The sequence below is a fragment of the Castor canadensis genome, chromosome 14, assembly GCF_047511655.1.
Source record: "Castor canadensis chromosome 14, mCasCan1.hap1v2, whole genome shotgun sequence".
NCBI lineage: Eukaryota > Metazoa > Chordata > Mammalia > Rodentia > Castoridae > Castor > Castor canadensis.
Window position 1 is genome coordinate 16409625 of NC_133399.1, and position 20242 is coordinate 16429866.

General features: G+C 55.3%; 1 protein-coding gene across 22 annotated transcripts in view; it reads left to right on the top strand.

Annotated features, from left to right (window-relative positions):
* The window catches only part of Wiz (WIZ zinc finger), a 28210-nt gene extending 8411 nt beyond the window's left edge, over positions 1-19799 (top strand). For 4 of the 22 annotated variants that reach the window (XM_074053870.1, XM_074053872.1, XM_074053871.1 and 1 more), the window contains exons 4-13: positions 672-2800; positions 3847-4170; positions 8246-8416; positions 9330-9833; positions 10910-11299; positions 11893-12444; positions 13461-13988; positions 14196-14615; positions 14877-15072; positions 16151-19799. In XM_074053870.1, the coding sequence (XP_073909971.1) occupies positions 672-2800; positions 3847-4170; positions 8246-8416; positions 9330-9833; positions 10910-11299; positions 11893-12444; positions 13461-13988; positions 14196-14615; positions 14877-15072; positions 16151-16310 (5374 nt within the window). In that variant the 3' untranslated portion in view covers positions 16311-19799. Of the gene's footprint in view, positions 1-671; positions 2801-3846; positions 4171-5295; positions 6292-6710; positions 6974-8245; positions 8417-9329; positions 9834-10909; positions 11300-11892; positions 12445-13460; positions 13989-14195; positions 14616-14876; positions 15073-16150 lie in introns of those variants that run through there. The other 18 variants (XM_074053875.1, XM_074053874.1, XM_074053879.1 and 15 more) reach the window with 12 other exon arrangements.
* Positions 19800-20242: the final 443 nt, after the last annotated feature.

Below are 20242 nucleotides of genomic sequence, written 5' to 3' on the forward strand. Positions count from 1 at the left end.
AATCATATCCATTTTTAGGATTGGAAAACTGAGACCCAGAGAAATTCCCTTATCTCCCATGACCTGAGCCTCACCCACCTCCCTCTGGGGAAGGTTAGGATCACTGGGGCCAGAGGCTGAATGGGGACCATCAGCCATTCCTGACTGCCCTTCAAAGAGGATAGATGTAGGGAGAAGGTGCATCCTTCAAACTGTTCTGCCACGAAGTTAATTTTCACCTAATTTGGAAGAGAGGTGTAATTAAATGAACTAAATCAGTTTGGGGAGGACTGAGACAGAGCAGCCTGGAACACAGGTGAGAGACTTGGGTCCTCCCAGGGGAGAGATGAGAGTTGACTGTGCCTTCAGACTTGGGCACGCTCCTTTGAGGCAGCCCCATTCCCCCCTCCCATCCTTGTGGTCTCTCTACATTCCCCCATGATGCAACTGGGCTGGGCTATGTGGACAGGTGCATCCTGGGAGCTGAACCTGGCTTTTGACCCTATGTCTCTGGAAGGTCTACTTGGACTTCCCTACCCTCACCCCCATACTTCTAGCTTCTCTGAGGTCACCCTTGGACTGGTTCTCTGGGGCTTGCCTCAGCCATTCTGGGTGACCTCCCACTACCAACACCCTAGGAAGGGAAAACTGAGGCCCACAGCTAACCTGTCCCCATTGGCACTTCCTTGCAGCTGCTGGGATGGAGACAGCCTGGACTTCCAGCCAGGCTCCCCACCACCCCACCTCTTGGGCCCTTTCCCAGGCACCCCTGATGACCGGGGGTCCTGGGAACACCCCCTGGTCCAGGAAGCTGGGGAGGGCCACCCACCTGAGCAGAGGTTCGAAGACTCAGTCTTTGTGAGAACCATGAAACCCCATGCTGAGCTCGAGCACTCTCGAAGGTTCTTACACCACCAGGGTGAACTGAAACCTAGGACCCGCCCCAGGTTTGACTGGCTCCGAGACTCAGATGAGCAGGGGCCCCTGCAGGATGTAGGGCCACGAGTGGACCTGCCTCCCCAGCCACCATCCCTGGCCTCCTTCAGGAGGGTGATTGTGCCAGTGGATGACACTCCCAAGACATTGGACGTGGAAGTGGTGGGCACCAGAGAGGACCTGGAGGACCTTGAGGGGCTGGCCCAGACCTCTGAGTGGGGTCTGCCCACGTCAGCCTCTGAAGTGGCCACACAGACCTGGACAGTGAACTCAGAGGCTTCGGTGGAGCGTCTGCAACCACTGCTGCCTCAAGTCCAGACAGGGCCTTACCTGTGTGAACTGTTGGAGGAGGTGGCCGATGGGATGACCAGCCTGGATGAGGACGAGGATGAGGAGCCAGCTGTGTTCCCATGCATTGAGTGCAGCATCTACTTCAAGCACAAGGAACACCTTCTGGAACACATGAGCCAGCACCGCCGAGCCCCAGGCCAGGAGCCCCCTGCCGACTTGGCCCCCCTGGCCTGTGGTGAGTGTGGCTGGGCCTTCGCTGATCCCACTGCCCTTGAGCAGCACCGGCAGCTGCACCAGGCTTCCCGGGAGAAGATCATCGAGGAGATCCAGAAGCTGAAGCAATATCCAGGTGATGAGGGCCGTGAGGCCCGGCTGCAGTGCCCTAAGTGTGTCTTTGGCACCAATTCCTCCAGGGCCTTCGTGCAGCACGCTAAGCTACATGTACGTGAACCAAGCCAGGCAGCCAAGGAACCTTTTGGGGGTGGCAGCAGGGCCGGCAGCCCAGTCCCTGATACCAGCACCCTTGTCTATTCACCCTTCGAAGCCTCCTCAGGCTTTAGCGCCTGCATGTTGTGTGGCTTCCCAGCGCCCAGTGAGAGCCTGCTCAGGGAGCACTTGAGGCTGGTGCATGGCCGTCCCCACTGGGAGGAGGATGATGAAGCCTTTGGGGAGGACCCAGCCAGCCAGCCTGGCACTAGCCAGGATGCATACACCCGCTTCCCTGACCCTGCCACCATGGACTACTTTGGCAAAGCTGAGCCACTCTTGTCCCCCATGTGGCAGGACAACCCTGTTGGATACGACCCCAGCCTGGCCTTTGGCCCAGACTTCCAGCAGCTGGGTATCATGAGGGATTTCCCACTGTCAAAGCCACTCCTGCACGACTCAGGCCAGAGGCCTCTTGGAAGACTGGCCTTTCCTTCTCCACTGGCATCTACCCCCTACTCTATACAACTCAGAAGAAACAAAAACAGTGTCCATCTGCAGGGGCTGGCAGACAGAAGGTACCCTTGGAGTGAAGAGGAGGAAGAAGAGGAGGAAGATGAAGATTTAGTGCTGACTTCTGAAATGGATTTTGTGTCTGAAAATGGGGTCTTTCCACCCTCAGCCACCTCCAGCCTCATCCCTGAGCCAGCCCTAGAGCTGAAGCGAACTTTCCGAGATGCGCTGCGCACGGCAGAGGCCTCATGGGCACAGCGGCAGCAGCTCCGTGGCATGGTACCCATCGTCCTGGTGGCAGAGCTTGGGCCACAGGTCAAGGCCACAGCAGCCAGGGTACCCCCAAGGCTGCAGCATGAAGAGCTGGAATTGGGGGGCACCCACCCCTTGGATTTCCTGCTCCTGGATGCACCGCTGGGTGGCCCGCTGGGGCTGGACACGCTTCTGGAGGGGGATCCGGGTGTGGCTCTGAAACATGAGGAGCGGAAATGCCCCTACTGCCCTGATCGCTTCCACAATGGCATTGGGTTGGCCAACCACGTCCGGGGCCACCTGAACCGTGTAGGCGTCAGCTACAACGTGCGGCATTTCATCTCCGCAGAGGAGGTGAAGGCCATTGAGCGAAGGTTTTCCTTCCAGAAGAAAAAGAAAAAAGGTAGGGCAGCTCTGCTTCAGCACTCACCTCCCTCCAAGGTCTGGGAGCCCCACGATTGGGCAGCTGAGTTCTAAATCCACCCACCTGTCTCTAAATCCTCCCTCAGTGCCATGCCATGCAGAGTGAAATGAGGGTCTCCCCACTAAGAGGCCTGTGAGCTACTGCAAGCAGAGGTTGGTGGATGGCACCCCAATGCCCTAGCCATGCTGGCAGAAGGAAGGACCAGGCAGAAAATTCCATTTAATTTCTTCATGTGACAAATATTTATTGAATGAGGGTCCATTTACTCTGGGCAGTGAGCAAAACAGCAGTTCTGAAATTCATGGCCCAAGCCAAGAGTGATGGGATCCTTTACAGGCTTCACAACATGGGGCTATTTGTGACGTGTACAGATTCCCTGGTGATAGGGCTCTGATTCTAGAACCTAACTTTGGCAGTCATGTCTGAGAGAGAGACACAGAGACAGAGAGAGAGTGAGAGAGAGAGAGAGAAACACACTAGAGTGGGGAAGCAAGGGATAGACAGCCAGGAAACTGGGCAGCTAGGACATCAAGTGATCAGGGCTGGGAGAACCAGAAGGCTGGAAAAACATGTGGAGAGAGGAAACCCCCCCAACTCCACCTGGGGGGTACCTCTGAGAAGGCTCCCAGAGGTGGGCGTCACATACTCCATTTGTTTGGGTTTTCGTGCATCCCATACTTAATTTACAGTCTGGGCAGTGGTGAGCAAAAATAGCTAAGAGATGGATGGGTATCCACTGAATACGCACCCAGATAATTGCAATCCACGGCCAGAGAAGCTGTGTAGTTCCAGATGTGTGAGGGGGAACTTCAGAGGACAGGATTCCTGGAGTGTGTGTTGGGGGGCAGGGTGCATGAGCTGGGAACCGTGGGTCTGGCAGGAGCATCACAGAGTAGAAAAGGAAGACAATCCAGGGTGATCAGCAAAGAGTGAGAAGCCCTGGGAACTGGGAGGGGCTGGGGTTGGAGAGTGGTCACCTCCCTGCCTCTACCCCACACCAAGAAGTCTATATCCTTTCTCTGCAGTGGCCAACTTTGACCCTGGCACCTTCAGCCTGATGCGATGTGACTTCTGTGGGGCTGGCTTTGACACTCGGGCTGGCCTGTCCAGCCATGCCCGCGCCCACCTGCGTGACTTCGGCATCACCAACTGGGAACTCACTGTCTCGCCCATCAACATTCTCCAGGAGCTGCTGGCCACCTCAGCCACTGAACTGCCCCCCAGTCCCCTGGGTCGTGAGCCTACCGGGCCACCTGGCAGCTTCCTGACCTCCCGCCGGCCACGCTTACCTCTCACCTTGCCCTTTCCACCCACCTGGGCTGAGGACCCTGGGCCAGTCTACGGAGATGGTAAGGGAAGGAGGTGGGCTGGGCTGGAGCCCTGACTTTTCCCAGGGACTCAAGGATGGAGAGGTGTGTGGGGCAGGGGCGGCTACACTATTTTCCTGGAAGTATTTCAAGCTACTTTACAAAGCACATGGACAACTTTCCTTATCACCATACTGCCACTTAGGGGTCATTTCTGGTTTACTCAGGGGTTGGGCCAAGGATGTTTCTGGTCCCATTTTCTCCCTGCCAATGTTTATTGAGCTTTTATGTGGAGCCAAGACATTTCGCTGAGAACTTTACAGTCACAAAGTCATTGAGATCCTCACAACAACCCTATCAAAGCAGGCGTTATTGTCATCCCCATTTTACAGACCAGGAAACTGAGGCCCAGAGAGCTTAATTAACCTGCCCAAAGTTACATATCTGGAAGGAGCTGGGCTTTGAAACCAAGGTGGTCAGACTCCAGAGTCCTTGTTCTGGATGAATCTTGAGCAGAGGATAGAACTGTCTGATAGAACCTTTTTAGATGATAGAAATGTTCTTTAGCTATCTGTGCTGTCCTGGGGGATCACCACTGTCCACATGTGGCTGCTGAACACTTGCAATGTGGCTAGTGCCACATTGATCTTATTGTGGCTAGTGCCACTGGTGATCTTATTAATGACATAGATCTAGATTTTCTACCAATGCCTGCCTTGTCTACCAGCACTGATTAAGATCTCCTATGCACAAATGCTGGCTGCACACTAAGGTTTCAACTGTGTCATATCAGATATGTTAAAAACAAGCCTGTGGGGGCCAAGGATTTTGTTTTGTGGTGCTGGGTTTGGAACCCAGGGCCTTGTGCATGTTAAGCAAGTGCTGTATCTTTAAGCTACACCCTTGATCCTAGGATTATTGGTAGGATTGTTGCAGACCTGTTTTACAGATATGGAAACCCTGTGTCATCTGCTTTGCCCCAATCTACAGAAGCAGAACTGGACTTTTGAGCACTTTTTTTGGTGGTGTCTCCAGTGGAGGATGTCTCTGGAAATCCAGAATAAGTATTTGGTGTAGGTTCCCAGCTGGATACCACAGGAGTTAGTGGAAAAGTGCAGGTCCTGGTCTTGCAAAGGCCAACTACGTAGGTGCTTTCAAAAAAGAGAGAACTCATCAGTAAGGAACAGTTGCACTAGGAGGAATGAAAGGTGTCTGGAGAGGTAGAATTGACTCAGGTCCCCTACTTGCAGTATCCAGGCTTACTTAGATCCATCCTCTGGGGTTGGCTGGAACCATTCCATTTGCAAGCCCACTGAGGGGCACTCAGGAGTTTGCACAGGGAAAGGCAGGTATGTCAGAGCCCCCTCTCTTCCTTGGAAAAGGCTGGTTGAGGCCATACTTCAGGGAAAGGCAGAGTGGGGAGAGAACCCCAGGCTCCCACTTGATTTGTGGTGTCTCAGGGTTGCCTGGGAGGTAGAGCCAGCTATGATGATGGCCAGAGCTGTAGGAGAAAGTTTTGGGCTACAGCTGTGCCCCCTTCCACATCGTTGTCAGGCCTGGATGTCTGGTTCACATTCCTTATCTGGCATCTGGTCTAGGCAGCCCAAGGAGGGGAGCATGTATCCAACAGCCAGGCTCACCCCTGAGCTTGCGTCAGTCCCAAAGAGTGAGTGCTGAATGGGAGGAAGTGGGGTCACCTTTGCCCTGGCTTTATCCGGAGGGAGGAGAAGAGCTATAATCCATTCAGTGAACACCTGAGGAGAGGGGTGAGGTTAAGGAGGAGTTGGGAAGGTTCTACGAACAGTTTGGCTTGAGTAGGATGTCTAAGATTAAGGGCCTGATCTGGGCAGTGGCTCTGCACCACAGTTTTTTTAGAAGCTTTCTCGTCTTTCCCCAAGTGAGGGGCGGGGCTTATGCCAGGTTGGGGGCGGGGCAACGGCCAGATTCTGGCCCCACCCACCTGTCAAGAAACAGCTGGGCACAAACGGTTTGGAGTTGAGAAGGGAGGAGCACACAGTGTTTGAAATGTAGGTGAGAGTGGGGGATTTCCTTAGGACTGTGGGACAGCACCATCGGAGGACAACTGGATACCAGAATGAAGTTGGGAGGATCCTCGTGGACGAGGATCAGGTGTCATCCAGGATTGTCCTAGAAGCTTTGGAAGTAAGGATGTTCAAGATCAGGACCAGGCTTGTCGACTAGGAGAGGGAGACTTGAGAATTGGGCAGGGTCCCGGGGCAGGTCCTAACTCCGCCCTTCGGGGCCCAAAGTTTGAATGCTAATGTACAGGTGGATGCGTATGGCTGAAGGCTTCCCATCCTAGCCGTAGGATTCCCCGAGCCCAGGTTGGCGTAGCAGTTGGAGGCCACTCAGCGCGCGGCGTTCCTGCATGAGTGAGTCCTGGCTCACAAGCAGCTCCCAGCTGCTCAGCCGTGGTCCTTCCGGCCCGCGACCAGCGTTGTGCTCGTGGCGCTCGGCGCTCGGCAGGCCACCCTGGGCGCGCCCCGAGGGGAGGGGCGGAGCGCGCTCGGTGGTGGCGGCGTACGGCGCTCCGCTGCTTACGCCTGGGGCGGCCGCCCCGCGTGCGCCGGAGCCAAGATGGCCGCCTCCACCGCCCAGTGCCGAGTGACAAAAGCGGAGACCAAGGCGGCGGCGGGGCCGCGCGCGGGGGGCGTCCGGGAGCGCGCACCTACGGGGGCGTCCCCACCCGGGCCCCCGAGCCCGGGCCCCGTGGCCCTCCCCGCGCCGCCGCCGCCACCGCCCCCACCCCCGCTGCCGCCGCCGCCGCCGCGGGACGGGCCCAAGGCCGAGCCGGAGCTGGGGCCCGGGCCCGCGCCCCCGCCGGGTAAGAGCCGGCAGAGGAAAGGGTGCTGGGAGGGGAAAGTCGGCGTCCCGCCAGCGTGTGCCGCAGCCACCCCCAACGCCCGCCGTCCAGGCTCTGGGACCCCCCCACCCGCCCCGGCCCATCAGTCGCTCGGGCCCCGGGCCTCCTGTCGCCGTTCGAAGGGTCCCGGGCTTCAGAAACATTCTGCCGTCACTCCTCGGGACTCTCGCTCCGTCTGACAGACGTCCTCTGTTTCCTTCGGAGTCCCGGGAGCGTTCCTTGTCACGGTTCCGGTCCCCTCGGTGCGGAAACCCACTGTGGTCCTGCCGCATCTGACAGACGCGCCCACCCCACCTTGAGACTTTGTTAAAGTCCTCGGTGTCCTCGTTCTCCCCGTGGCCTCCCAGCCTGCTTTCTCCTTGCCTGTGTCGGGCTCAAACTGAGCAAGGGATCTGCCTGGACCCCTGCCCCATTTCCTCCCACTGAGCATCTCCCAGGCTCATCTGACGCACAGTTCTTCATCATCAGGACTCCTGCCATGCTTTAAACTCTAAGCTTGGCTCTCCACAGTTCTCTCAGGCCCATTTCTGTGGAAAATTAGACTAGAAAAACCTACACTTGATTCTTTCTTTGCGCACACCTCTCCCGCGGAAGCTTCCTGGCCTGATAGATGTTCCAGAAACTTTACACAAAGTTTTGTGATACCCACTCTTATGCCCCAGTCAGATCGCTGCTGTTCGCGGCTGCCGACTCTTACCTTATGTCAATTAGTGTTCAGCTGGTGATGAGTAGACCAACTCCCCTTTGTCTCTGAAGTTACAATTGTCTTATCTGGTGGAGATTTCTCACCAGTCCTACCTAAGTCCTTCCCTGTCCTCAGTTCTCTGCTTCTGCATTGCTTTTTTGGCCTCCTAATCCAAATAGCCCTGTCCATTTCTCCATTTCTTCTGACTGTCCCTACCTCCATCCTGCTTCTAAGCTTTGCTCAGAGATGTTTTCTCTTAAGATTCCCTCCAGTGGAAGTCTCAGCTCAGACTTGCACCGTGTCCCTTTGACCTGTCCACATTCTGGTGGGTGGAAGCTGTAACTCGCCTTTTCTGTCATTGGGCAGCTTCAGTGTCCCTGTATTGTAGAGACATAATCTGCTGGAGGTTATGGGTGCAGCCTTAGCTCTCATGGAGTGACTGGCTTCACAGAGAGCAGATGCCAAGGATGAAGAAGTGCCATCTCAGTCCTTTAGGGGGTGACAGTCTGACCCTCGCCTGGGCTGAGCCTGTCTCCTCCACCCCACAGGCCTGGGTCCTGAGGAAAACACAATGGTGGCCATGGACTTGGGGTCTCCCCAGCTCCCTAAGAAGAGCCTACCTGTCTCTGGGGCCTTGGAGCAGGTGGCCAGTCGGCTGAGCAGCAAAGTGGCTGCAGAGGTTCCTCATGGCAGCAAACAGGAGCTGCCGGACCTCAAGGGTGAGTGGTCCAGGTGACAGGGGTGCTGGCCAGGCTGGTGATAACAGGACAGCTCTTGGGCCTGGGGGGTTAATGAGTGTTCCCAGGTTGGCAGTGGTATTATCTCCAGCACCTTAAGGCACCAAGGAGACCCCAGCTGTCTTTTCCTGAGAGCTTCTGCACCCCAGCCATGCATGGCCCAGCTGCACCCTCACTGGGTAGGGGAGGGGCATCCAGAGAATCAGCAGGCATGGTTGTCAAGAGCTCATATTCAAACCCAGGTCATTTGCCAGCTCTGACTTCTGTTAGCTGTGTGATCTGTGTTACACCGATTTGTGTTTGTTGACCATAAGATTGTTTTAAGTAGTGACAGGCACCATGTTAGTTCCCAGAAATGTGAGGAGTCAAATGGACGTGGTCTTTACCCTTGGGTCATCGAAGCTGGGGAGCCAGGAAGCGTAGAAGCAAATAGGCACGGCTAAAGGCTTCTATAGACTAGGGTGCAGAGAACCACAGGGACCATGGCTGGGGCCTCCGACCCAGTGTTGGGAGCATAAGTTGAGCCTCAAAGAGTGGCTAGTACTTACTTAGGTCAGTGTGAAGCACGTGGTTGGCAAGTCAGTGTTTTGTGTGAACCTGTTGCCAGGGCACCCTGGTGCATTGGAAATCTGAAAGATGTCCTCGCTGGTTGGACCACAGAAGGGCTCTGCGTCCTGCTGTATGCTCTTGGGCACAACTCTTCTCCTCTCTGAGCCTCAGTTTCCTTACAAACCAGACAGACTCTAATCCCTGCCTCATTAGAATCGTTGTGAGGATCAAGCAGGGTTGACAGAAGCAAAACACTTACACGGAGCCTGGGTAAGGCTGGGAGAAGAGGGCAAGCTGTGCCCCAGGTCTCACAGCCTGCTCTCCTGGCCTCCGTCTTGCCCTCCAGCCCAGAGCCTCACCACCTGCGAGGTCTGCGGCGCCTGCTTTGAGACCCGCAAGGGCCTGTCCAGCCATGCACGTTCCCACCTGCGGCAGCTGGGGGTGGCAGAGTCAGAAAGCAGCGGTGCCCCCATCGACCTCCTCTACGAGCTGGTGAAGCAGAAGGGTCTGCCGGATGCTCCCCTCGGGCTGCCCCTGGGCCTGACTAAGAAGTCCAACTCTCCAAAGGAATTGGTTGCAGGGGCCACCCGGCCTGGCCTGCTCACCCTGACCAAGCCCTTGGATGCCCCAGCCATCAACAAAGCCATCAAGTCACCTCCTGGCTTCTCGGCCAAGGGCCTGGTCCACCCACCCAACTCTCCACTCCTCAAGAAGGCACCACTGGCCCTGGCGGGCTCCCCTACTCCCAAGAATCCTGAGGACAAGAGCCCCCAGCTGTCCCTGAGCCCCCGGCCGGCCTCCCCAAAGGCACAGTGGCCCCCGTCTGAGGACGAGGGGCCTCTGAACCTCAGTGAGTGCGGGTCCTGGGAGCTGAGGGAGGTCCTGGTGCTGAGGGAGGGACTGGGTCAGTTGAGCCTGGGGTAGGGACAGTGGGAAATGCGGTTCTCACATCCTGGGTTAGCCAGGTCAGAAAACTGGTTGAGGCACTCACTCCCTCTCCTGTTGGGCTGCCCTGCGTATGATCATCTGTCTCCTACTTTGCTGATCTTTCCCTGGAGGCATGGCCACCGCTCTGAGCCTGCCAGGGTCCTCCTTGCCACTTATGGGCAGCTCTTGTCCTTCTCTGAGGGTTGGGGCAGCAAAAATAACCAGGGCCATTGTGGGCCTGTCTTCTCCAGTGGGAGTTCAGGGCATCTTAGGCCCTGCAGGTAGACAGGTGGTCTGCCTGACAGGAGTTCCCCTTGGTTGGCTCCATCTTCGTCTTCCTGGCCATCCCATGCAGAGGTGTCTCTCTGTGTGTGCCCAGGGGTGGAGCCCCTCCACCTGTGCTGCCTGTGGGCTTGGCAAGGAGGGTCCAGGAAGAAAACCTCCAAACGCAGTGAACAGGTTTCATGAGCGTGTCCCTTAGGACATCAAGCTTTCCTGTGTGTTTGCGGGCATTAAGAGTCTGGGGGTGTCCCCAGAGTCTGGCCCCAGCCTGGAAAGCACCCCAGTTGGCACCTAGTGTTCACGTGGAGCTGCTTCCACTGAGTCCACTGTGGTTTGAGGTCCCTTGGTAGCTGTCCCCTGATCTATACGGTGCTCGGCAGCCCGGCAGGAGCCTCCACTCTGCACCCACCATCTGCCCCCTGAGCTCCCCTAGCAGAGATCCCAGGGGAGAGGGCCTGGGAGCATCAAAATTTGCCACAGGAGTTTGGTGACTTCCTGTCCACCCTACATCCTTAAGCTCTCTGCCTTCACTTCGTTGCCAAAGGGCTAGCCTAAGAACAGTCCCGCTGCCCAAAACCTCTCAAAATCAAACTGCGATATAACACTTGAACCCCAAACTGCCTAGGCAGCAGAGAATCACACTAGACCCTCCTGCCTTCATGCCCCAGGGCGGCCAAGGTGGCGGCCGTGAACCCCCCCTGTGTTTTGTCTCCGCAGCTTTAGATAGTGACGGGGGCAGAGAGCTGGACTGCCAGCTGTGTGGTGCCTGGTTTGAGACCCGCAAGGGCCTGTCCAGCCACGCCCGTGCCCACCTGCGCCACCTGGGCGTCAGCGACCCGGACGCCAAGGGATCCCCCATAGACGTGCTCCACGGGCTCATCAGGAGGGACGGCGTCCAGATCCGCCTCCCACCCGGGCGTGGAGCTCTGGCCCAGCTGGGGCGGCCTCCTTCCGCCTCCGTGGCCCTCTCCTTGCTCCCCCCCCCACCGCCGGCCAAGAAGGCCAAGCTGAAGGCCGCTGGTATGGCCAGCCCCTGGGGGAAGCAGGACCTCTCGGCCGCCGGCATTTTCTGGGCCTCTGATGTGGAGCCGTCTCCTCTCAACCTCTGTAGGTTCTCGCTTCAGCCGCCCCCTCCTCCCTGTGGGCCCTGGAGCCCCTCCTGGGGGGGTCATGACCCCCTCCCTACTCCCTCCCTATTGGGGCAGGGAGTAGACAGGGGCCCTTGGCAGTGGGCCGGCTTTGCCCAGAGATCTTGTTGGCACTGGGCTGTTTGGCCCTCTCTCTTGGCCTTGACGTCCATCACCATGATCCTTCCTGAGTATGAAGGCCAAGGGGAGGGTCCTGCCTTTTCATGTGGAAGGTGCCCACATCTGCCCCTGGGTCTGGACGGCACACGGCACCTAGGTTGCCACTTCTGCCCTCCTGCCCCTGCCCATTTTGGAACCTGTAGAGCCGTGGAATCTTGGTTCTGTCCTCCTCCGCAGGACCTAGGGACCATTTGCTCTCTGTAGCCTCCCCTTGTTCCTGACTGGTGTCTGGCCCCGCCCCGTTCCTCAGCTCCCATTCTTAAACCTCCCCTCCGCCACCACCCTAGCCTGTGGGCCTGCTTCTGCCTACACCCAGCTGACCGGGACACTCCTGCAGGTGACCATGTTAGTGATGCCCATAATTCTAACTGTGCTTTTCTCCTCCTGCTGCAGCCTCTGGGCCAGAGCCAACTCGAGACATCCGCTGTGAGTTCTGTGGTGAGTTCTTCGAGAATCGCAAGGGCCTGTCAAGCCACGCACGCTCCCACCTGCGACAGATGGGTGTGACCGAGTGGTATGTCAATGGCTCACCCATTGACACGCTGAGGGAGATTCTGAAGAGACGGACCCAGTCCCGACCAGGTGGACACCCCCACCCTCCAGGGCCTAGCCCAAAAGCCCTGGCCAAGGTGGTGGGCAGCGGAGGTCCTGGCAGCTCACTAGAAGCCCGCAGCCCTTCGGACCTTCATATCTCGCCCCTGACCAAGAAGTTGCCACCACCACCAGGCAGCCCCCTGGGCCACTCACCAACTGCCTCTCCACCTCCCACGGCCCGGAAGATGTTCACAGGCCTGGCTGCACCCTCCCTGCCCAAGAAGCTGAAGCCTGAACAAATGCGGGTGGAGATCAAACGAGAGATGCTGCCGGGGGCCCTTCATGGGGAGTCGCACCCATCTGAGGGTCCCTGGGGGGCGCCGCGGGAAGACATGACACCCTTGAACCTGTGTAAGTGAGCCTGTGGCAGGGCAGGGAGAATGGAGGGATCTCTTCCCTGCCTCCCCTTGGGAGCATCCATAGCACCTGGGTTGAAGCGGAAGGGAGGATACACAGGGATAGCTGTTGCATTCTTGCTGTGTAGATTCCTGCCACTGAGCTTCTTGATTCTCTGTTATGCATGGGGGAGGCAGGACTGTGTCATTCAGCGATGGCAAAAAGATTTTCTTTTGTGCCATCTTCAACCAATTGGTAGTGGCTGCCAACCATATTCCCAGGAAGAAAGACTGCAGGGATCAATTAGTGATGTTTGCCATGGGCAGGGACAGGGTGCACTGACAGATGTCTGAGCTGTGTCTTCTGACATTCTTGCTCATTGAGTGTTTGACATTTTGCAGTCAAGTTTGAGTCAAGATCACTGTTCCTCTACAGTGTAGTAAAATATGACCATGGCAGGTTTCCTCATTTGGGTGATGGAGGTGAGCATAGTCCCATGTCTGTATGGTGGGGTGAAGCACTTAGCACAGGGCCTGTTTACAGAAAGCTGTCTTTTGCAGTCATTGTCATCATGTCACTGTTACTTGCTTCCCTGTCACACTGATGATGTGTCCGGTCTGCTTGGGTTGATTGAGTGCCTGCTATATGCCAAGCACATGAGGATAGCCCAGGCTCTACTTTAGAGCTCACACACCGGTTCTGTGCTATGTGCTGACCCCTCCCAGTAACACTAGGGAGTGAGGGTTTTCATCTCCGTCCTGCAGAGAAGGAAGCTGAGGCTCAGAGAGGGGAAGTGGCTTTTCCAGCATCACAAAGGCAGACATTGTGAAGCCAGCTAGAATTTAAGGTGATAGAACAAGAGGGCTGAATGTATACAAAGGTCTCTGGAGACCCAGATGAGGAAGCAGGTCACTGGAGTCTGGGGGAGGCATGGACAGGCAGCTGGCCCTGACACGGGGCTTGAGCATGGAGGCTTCCTGCCGTAGCCGCTGCCTCCCTCTCCTCCCCCCCTCCCTCTGGATCCCCTGCAGCATCCCGGGCAGAACCAGTGCGTGACATCCGTTGTGAGTTCTGTGGTGAGTTCTTCGAGAATCGCAAGGGCCTGTCAAGCCATGCACGTTCCCACCTGCGGCAAATGGGTGTTACCGAGTGGTCCGTCAATGGCTCACCCATCGACACACTACGGGAGATCCTGAAGAAGAAGTCCAAACCGTGCCTCATCAAGAAGGAGCCTCCAGCTGGAGACCTGGCTCCTGCCCTGGCTGAGGATGGGCCCCCAACAGCTGTTCCAGGGCCTGTGCATTCCCCACTGCCATTGTCGCCCCTAGTTGGCCGGCCAGGCAAACCAGGAGCTGGGCCAGCCCAGGTTCCCCGGGAGCTCAGCCTGACTCCCATCACTGGGGCCAAGCCCTCGGCTACTGGTTTCCTGGGCTCAGTGGCAGCAAAGAGGCCCCTGCAGGAGGACCGCCTCCTCCCCGCAGAGGTCAAGGCCAAGACCTACATCCAGACTGAACTGCCCTTCAAGGCAAAGACCCTCCACGAGAAGACCTCCCACTCCTGTAAGCAGCAGGTGGCAGGGTCCCGGGAGGGCATCTGCCAGGTCCTGCAAGGCCGGGCAGTGCCACAAACACCCACACTGTCCCCAAGCAGGGCCCCTGAGGCAAGGTCCCTATGGGAGGTGGGATTGGCGTCTGGCCTTGCTCAGGCCACTTGGGTATGCCTGCCCTCTCCGGGCCATGACTCAGCAGCACCCCCTCTGCCTGCAGCCACCGAGGCCTGCTGCGAGCTATGTGGCCTTTACTTTGAAAACCGCAAAGCCCTGGCCAGCCACGCACGGGCGCACCTGCGGCAGTTCGGTGTGACGGAGTGGTGTGTCAACGGCTCGCCCATCGAGACGCTAAGCGAATGGATCAAGCACCGGCCCCAGAAGGTGGGCGCCTACCGCAGCTACATCCAGGGCGGCCGCCCCTTCACCAAGAAGTTCCGCAGTGCCGGCCATGGCCGTGACAGTGATAAGCGGCCATCCCTGGGGCTGGCACCCGGGGGCCTGTCCTTGGTTGGCCGCAGTGCTGGGGGGGAACCTGGGCTTGAGGCCGGCCGGGCGGCTGACAGCGGTGAGCGGCCTCTGGCAACCAGCCCTCCAGGGACCGTGAAGTCTGAGGAACACCAGCGGCAGAATATCAACAGTGAGTTCCAGTGGAAGAGGGTCGTATGGGTGGCAGGCTCCTGCTGGGGCCCACCAGCTGCCCACTGGGCCCTGCCCTGCATTTACTTCCCCAGTTGCTCAGCCCTCCACTCGTCTGTCTCCATCCCATTTATCCAGACAGCGGCATTACCAACTGTCCTTTCTTTGAGTCCCACAGTGTCTGCTGCTTGCTTACTGAAGGCAGAGGTGTCCCTAGAGCCCTGGCCCTCCTGCTCATCTCCCATCCCTTTCCCCACCTTAGAATTTGAGCGCCGACAAGCCCGCCCCCCAGATGCCTCTGCAGCCCGGGGAAGCGAGGAGGCCAATGACTTGCAGCAGAAGCTGGAGGAGGTGCGGCAACCCCCACCCCGGGTTCGGCCAGTTCCCTCCCTGGTGCCTCGGCCCCCCCAGACATCACTTGTCAAGTTTGTTGGCAACATCTACACCCTCAAGTGCAGGTACGCTGCCTGTGAGGGGAGAAAGGGATGACACTTAGCTGGGCCTTGGCCATCAGAAGCTTGGGAACAGGACAGTGTGGAGGTTGAAAAGTGTGGCCTCATGGGCTGTCCCTAGGTGTGGCCGGGTCCTAGTTAAGGGCTCTTCATAGACAGTGGAACCTCAGGAGCTTCAGGCTGACACCCTAAACTTTGGAGTAAGCCAGACCTGGGTTCAAATTCTGATTCAACACTTAACCAGCTTAGTGACCTTAGACAAGAACTTAACTTCCGCGTATCTCAGTTTCCTCACCTGTAAGACAGAGTTGATTACAGACCTGTCTGATAGATTTGTTGAGGACTGAATTTAATTATTACAAAGGACCTAGAAACATGCCTGGCACATGGTAAATACTCGACAAGTATTTTTCTGATTTTGAAAACATAGGTCTTTGGGGATAGAGGCATGGCTCAAGGTGTAGAGCACCCGCCTAGCAGAGCTCTGAGTTCAAGCCCTAGTACAGCCTCCCCACCCCAAGAAAAAGGTCATATCAGTTTTGTTTTGTTTTTTTTATTCTGGGGATCAAACCCAGAGCCTCATGCATGCTAGGTAAACACTCAATCACTCAGCTACATCCTCAGAACCTTCATTTATTCTTAACAAGTCCACGTGTATTATCCGACACCAGCAAACGGGGCTGCTTGAGACATAGGGTGACTCATCTCAGGCTATGACAGGCCAAGTCAAAAGTCTTTGGAGCCACAGAGGATGGGGGGCTGTGAGTCAGGCAGGCTCTGCTTCTCTGTACCTGCTACTTTCTCAGAGCATATGCATCAGTCATACGGCAGAGGTGCTTGGGAAGCCCTGTGGCCTTTACCGAAACTTCATCTCTAGGCAAGCCTACCATGACCCTGTGATGGATGAAAGTGGCCATCCAGGGGCGAGACACCTGGCCTTTGGACACCTTTTCCTCAAATCCTGGGCTTGTTCTGTCCACACTAAGTAGTGGCAGGTGTGCCTAGGAATGTGAATAAGGCTAATAAGCTCCTGCCTCTCTTCACAGCATTGGCCACGCCTTCTCTTTGTTTTCCCCCCACGCAGGTTCTGTGAAGTGGAATTCCAGGGCCCTCTCTCCATCCAGGAAGAGTGGGTGCGACACTTACAGCGGCACATCCTGGAGATGAATTTCTCCAAAGCAGACCCCCCGCCTGAGGAGCCTCAGGCTGTGCAGGCACAGACAGCAGTGGCAGAGACACCCTAACACAAAAGCATTCCAGATTCCCACTTGTGCCACCTCTGTCTCCTCATGTTTCTCCTCTGTGTCCTCTTCCCTCTCTTCCCTCTTTCTTTTCCGTTTCCAAAGGAGCAAGCCAAAACCTCAAACCCGGTGCCCCTCAGGGGCCGGGCACACTACAAGTGGGGCACTGGGAGCCAGCTAGCCACCCTTTCCCCAGTCCAAGGACTCTGGGGCAACAGGGTGTCTTTTTCTTCAGTCCATGCCCACCTGGTTTGGTCCAGCAGGGGTAATCAGGTCCCTCGTGGCAGCCGATCTGCTCACAGGGAAGGACAGTACTCCCCTGTGTCTAGCAGCCAGGTGGGGCTATGTCTGCCACTGATGGCCATTTGCAAAGACCCCAAAGACCCCTGTTCTGGTTCCCCTATACCCCCATGAATTATCCTCTCACGCACATGCAACACACACACACACACATGCACGCACGTGCACCTCGTGAGACCTGGGATCTGTCCTAGCCCCCCAGTTCCCAAGTCAAACGACCACATCATGCCACGGTGCTTGCTCAGGGGAAGCCGCACTCCCTCTGCGGGCCCCCACTGAGCCCACAATGCCACGGAAATTCTTGTTGGCTGCCCCCCAAAGGGGCCTTCCTGCTGGGAAGAGCTCAGAGCTGACAGCTGCCTCCTGCCATGTCAAGGCCCCCAGAGCCTCAGGGGCTCCAGGGCCTAGAGGATAGGGTGAGGAGTGGGACTCTCCTCCCTCATCCTGCCTCCCTCCCCCTTTTCACTGTTGCTTTCTATGTATAGCTCCCTAGACCTTTCACTTTTTTAAAAACGCGTTTTGTGTAGAGATAAGGAACGTGGATCTTTTTATTTTGCAATCCTGGGCCAGCTAGATACCGGGAGCTGATTGACCTTTGAACTTTTTTCAGTGGCCACCTTTTGGTTATCGATCTCGATGTACCTAGAAGTATGTAAATTAGATTAAATTTCTCTTCTGGAAACACCCCGGGGCAGGCGGCCAGCGTGTGTTTTTCTGTCGAGTGGACAGGCTGGCATTGGCTAGCAGCTGGGGCTGGGATCAGGGCCTCCACTGCTGCCCAAAACCCTGGAGGCCCTGGGTTTCCCCACTGGCCGACAAGTCAACCAGATGCAGCTGGGATGAACCCAAGTTCCCAGCTGTTGGCCCTGAATGCCATGGCTGGTGGGGGGCTTTGGCTGGCTGATGAGGCTGCTCCTATGAGCAGAGAAGCAGGGCTCTGGCAACTGGTCTGGGAAAGGAGCCCAGAAGTGATTGAGGCTAGGAAGGCTTTCCAAGGAAAGGAGCTGTCCAGTGAAGGTGTCGGGGACCCATGGAGGTGGGGACAGAGGAGAAGCACAGAGCTTCTAGGAGCATAGGTTGGGGGTCGTGAGGATGCCGAGAGCTGGAACTCACCTACCATTAAAACATGACTATTTTTTGGTACTGGAGTTCAAAAGCAGGCCCTTACACTTGCTAAGCAGGTGCTTTACTATTTAAGCTACACTCTCAGCCCTTTTCCTTTTTTCAGGTAGGATCGCCCATGGTCTCCAGTATTTTTCCACTGGATGGGGCTGGTCTGGCTGGCATGACAGGCACACATCATGCTTTTGTGTTTGTTTTTGTTCTGCCTGGGCTGCCCTTAAACTTCAACCCTCCAGATCTCTGCCTCCTAAGTAACTAGGATTACAGGCAAGTCACTGTGCCCCGCTTTTTTTTTTTTTTTTCAAAATGTGGTGCTGGATATCCATTTTGGGAGCCTTGGGCATGCTAGACAAGTGCTGTGCCACTGAGCTACAACCCCAGCTCCCCACTCCATGTGACTTCTAAGAGAGGCCTCCATTTTAATCTAACCAGCACAGGGAGAAAAAAAAAGGAGCTACTGATTTTTTCATGACCTTACTTATTTTCTCACTTTACTAGCGATCACTGAAGATTTCTGAGATTGTAAGAGATTTTGTTGGCTGCTCCTGTGTTTATTGCATGTGGTTTTTCAGCTGATTTTCACCAACTGGCCAAGCTCTGGAAAGGAGAAATGATGTCATGGGGGTGGACAGCAGGGACCTCCTCTATCCCAAACCCTGTTTTTCGTTGTTCTCCCTCTTTCCATGCCCCTGCCTGAATAGAAGGGGTTAGCAGGCAGCAATAAGACTCCTGCAAGGTGGGCCTGACCGGAGGGCTTCTTTCACCTCACCTTCCATCCTGTACTGTGGTTGGTGATATCCAAGACTCAAGAAGCAGGGAGAGCATTGTGAGGGATGAGAGCTGACCCAAAGGTGCTACCTCTTTAACTTTTTATAACTCAGTTTTAAAAATGTAAAAGCAAAGCTGGGTGGCATTGGCTCATGCCTGTAATCCTAGCTATTCAGGAGGATCAAGGTTCAAAGCCAGCCCAAGCAAATACTTCAAGAGACCCTATCTTGAAAAAACCCATCACAAAAACAGGCTGGCAAAGTGGCTCAAGTAGTAGTGTGCCTGTCTAGCAAGTGTAAGGCCCTGAGTTCAACTCTAGTACCACCAAAAAAAAGTGAAAGTGAGATAGGATGGATGCAAAAAGAAAAAAATAAAAAAAGTCAAATGATAAAGAAGTTATAACATGGGAAGCACCTCCCCACCCACCATTGTACACTGTGTATCCCTGCAATGGTCACCTACAATTTTTACCCCTTTTAGGAAAAGAATCTTTTCCTAAAACTTCTAAGCATGGCCGTTCTCTGCTTAAGCCACTCATACTGTCTCAGGCAAGGGAGCACAGTTTCAGCCTTGGAGTTGCTTCCTCTAAGCTTGTGAGGAGATTGGGTGTTCAGATCTTCAGATCAGGGTGAAATGATGACTGTGGCAAGTGTCACAAAGAAAGGAATGGGATATAGAAGAGGTGGAGCTACTTTAGTTTGGAAGCAAGGCAGGCATCCTAGAGGGTGACATGAAAGTACATCCCAAAGCTGTAACACATTAATCACCACTATGTACTTCATACTTTGACTAAAATCATAACTTTATTCCATCGGGCAGAAAGTTCTGAAAAAGTCCCATTTTGAGGAGGGGGGGTTATATCATAGCATTTTATTACAGAGAATCCAAATATACAAGAGTAGAATGAACCCTTGTTAATCATTTATCAATTTATGACCTAATCTCTACCTTCCCTCTCCTCTTTCCTATCTAAATTACTGTGAAGCATATCCTGGCCTTCAGATCAATTCATCTCAGTATTTTGCTGTGTCATTATTATACCTAAAGAAACTGGCAATCATTAACAAAAAGCAGCAGCTTATTTCAAACTTTTTAAAAGGATACAAAAAGCTGACAGCATGGTTGTACATGTCTGTAATCCCACCTACTCAGGAGGCAGAGGCAGGAGGATTGTGAGTTTGAGGCCATCTTGGGTAAAGGTAGCCTGAAACTCTCAAAAACAAGGACTGAGGGTGTAGCTCAAGTAGTAGAGTGCCCTGAGTTCAATTCCCAGCACCATAAAATAAAAAAGTACATAAATTACGATACAGTTTGATAAGTTTTCACAAACAAGCACCATTTTCATTGTCTGGTCCTCCTCTGTCTTCTCTTAGAAATTATGAAGTGTCCCTGACAGTGGTTTCCACACATCCAAGGAAGGTGCTGGGGTTAATGCTGGCATGGGGAGCTGCATTTTTTTGGGGGGATGGCGAGTTCTGGGAATTGAACTCTGCCTCATGTATGCTAGGCAAATGCTGCACTACTCAATTTACATCCCTAGACTTGGGTGAAGTCCAGGATGAACCAAGAAGGTTTTAGGAGAGTAGTTTCCAAGGGGGTTTGCTTGTTCCTTTTTCTGTACGGGGGGGGGGGGGGGTTGGCGCTCTACCATTGAGCAACACAGCCCATTTTATTTTGAGGGTCTTTCTAAATTGCCCAGGCTGGCCTCAAACTTGCCATTCTGCCTCAGCCTCCTGAGTAGCTGC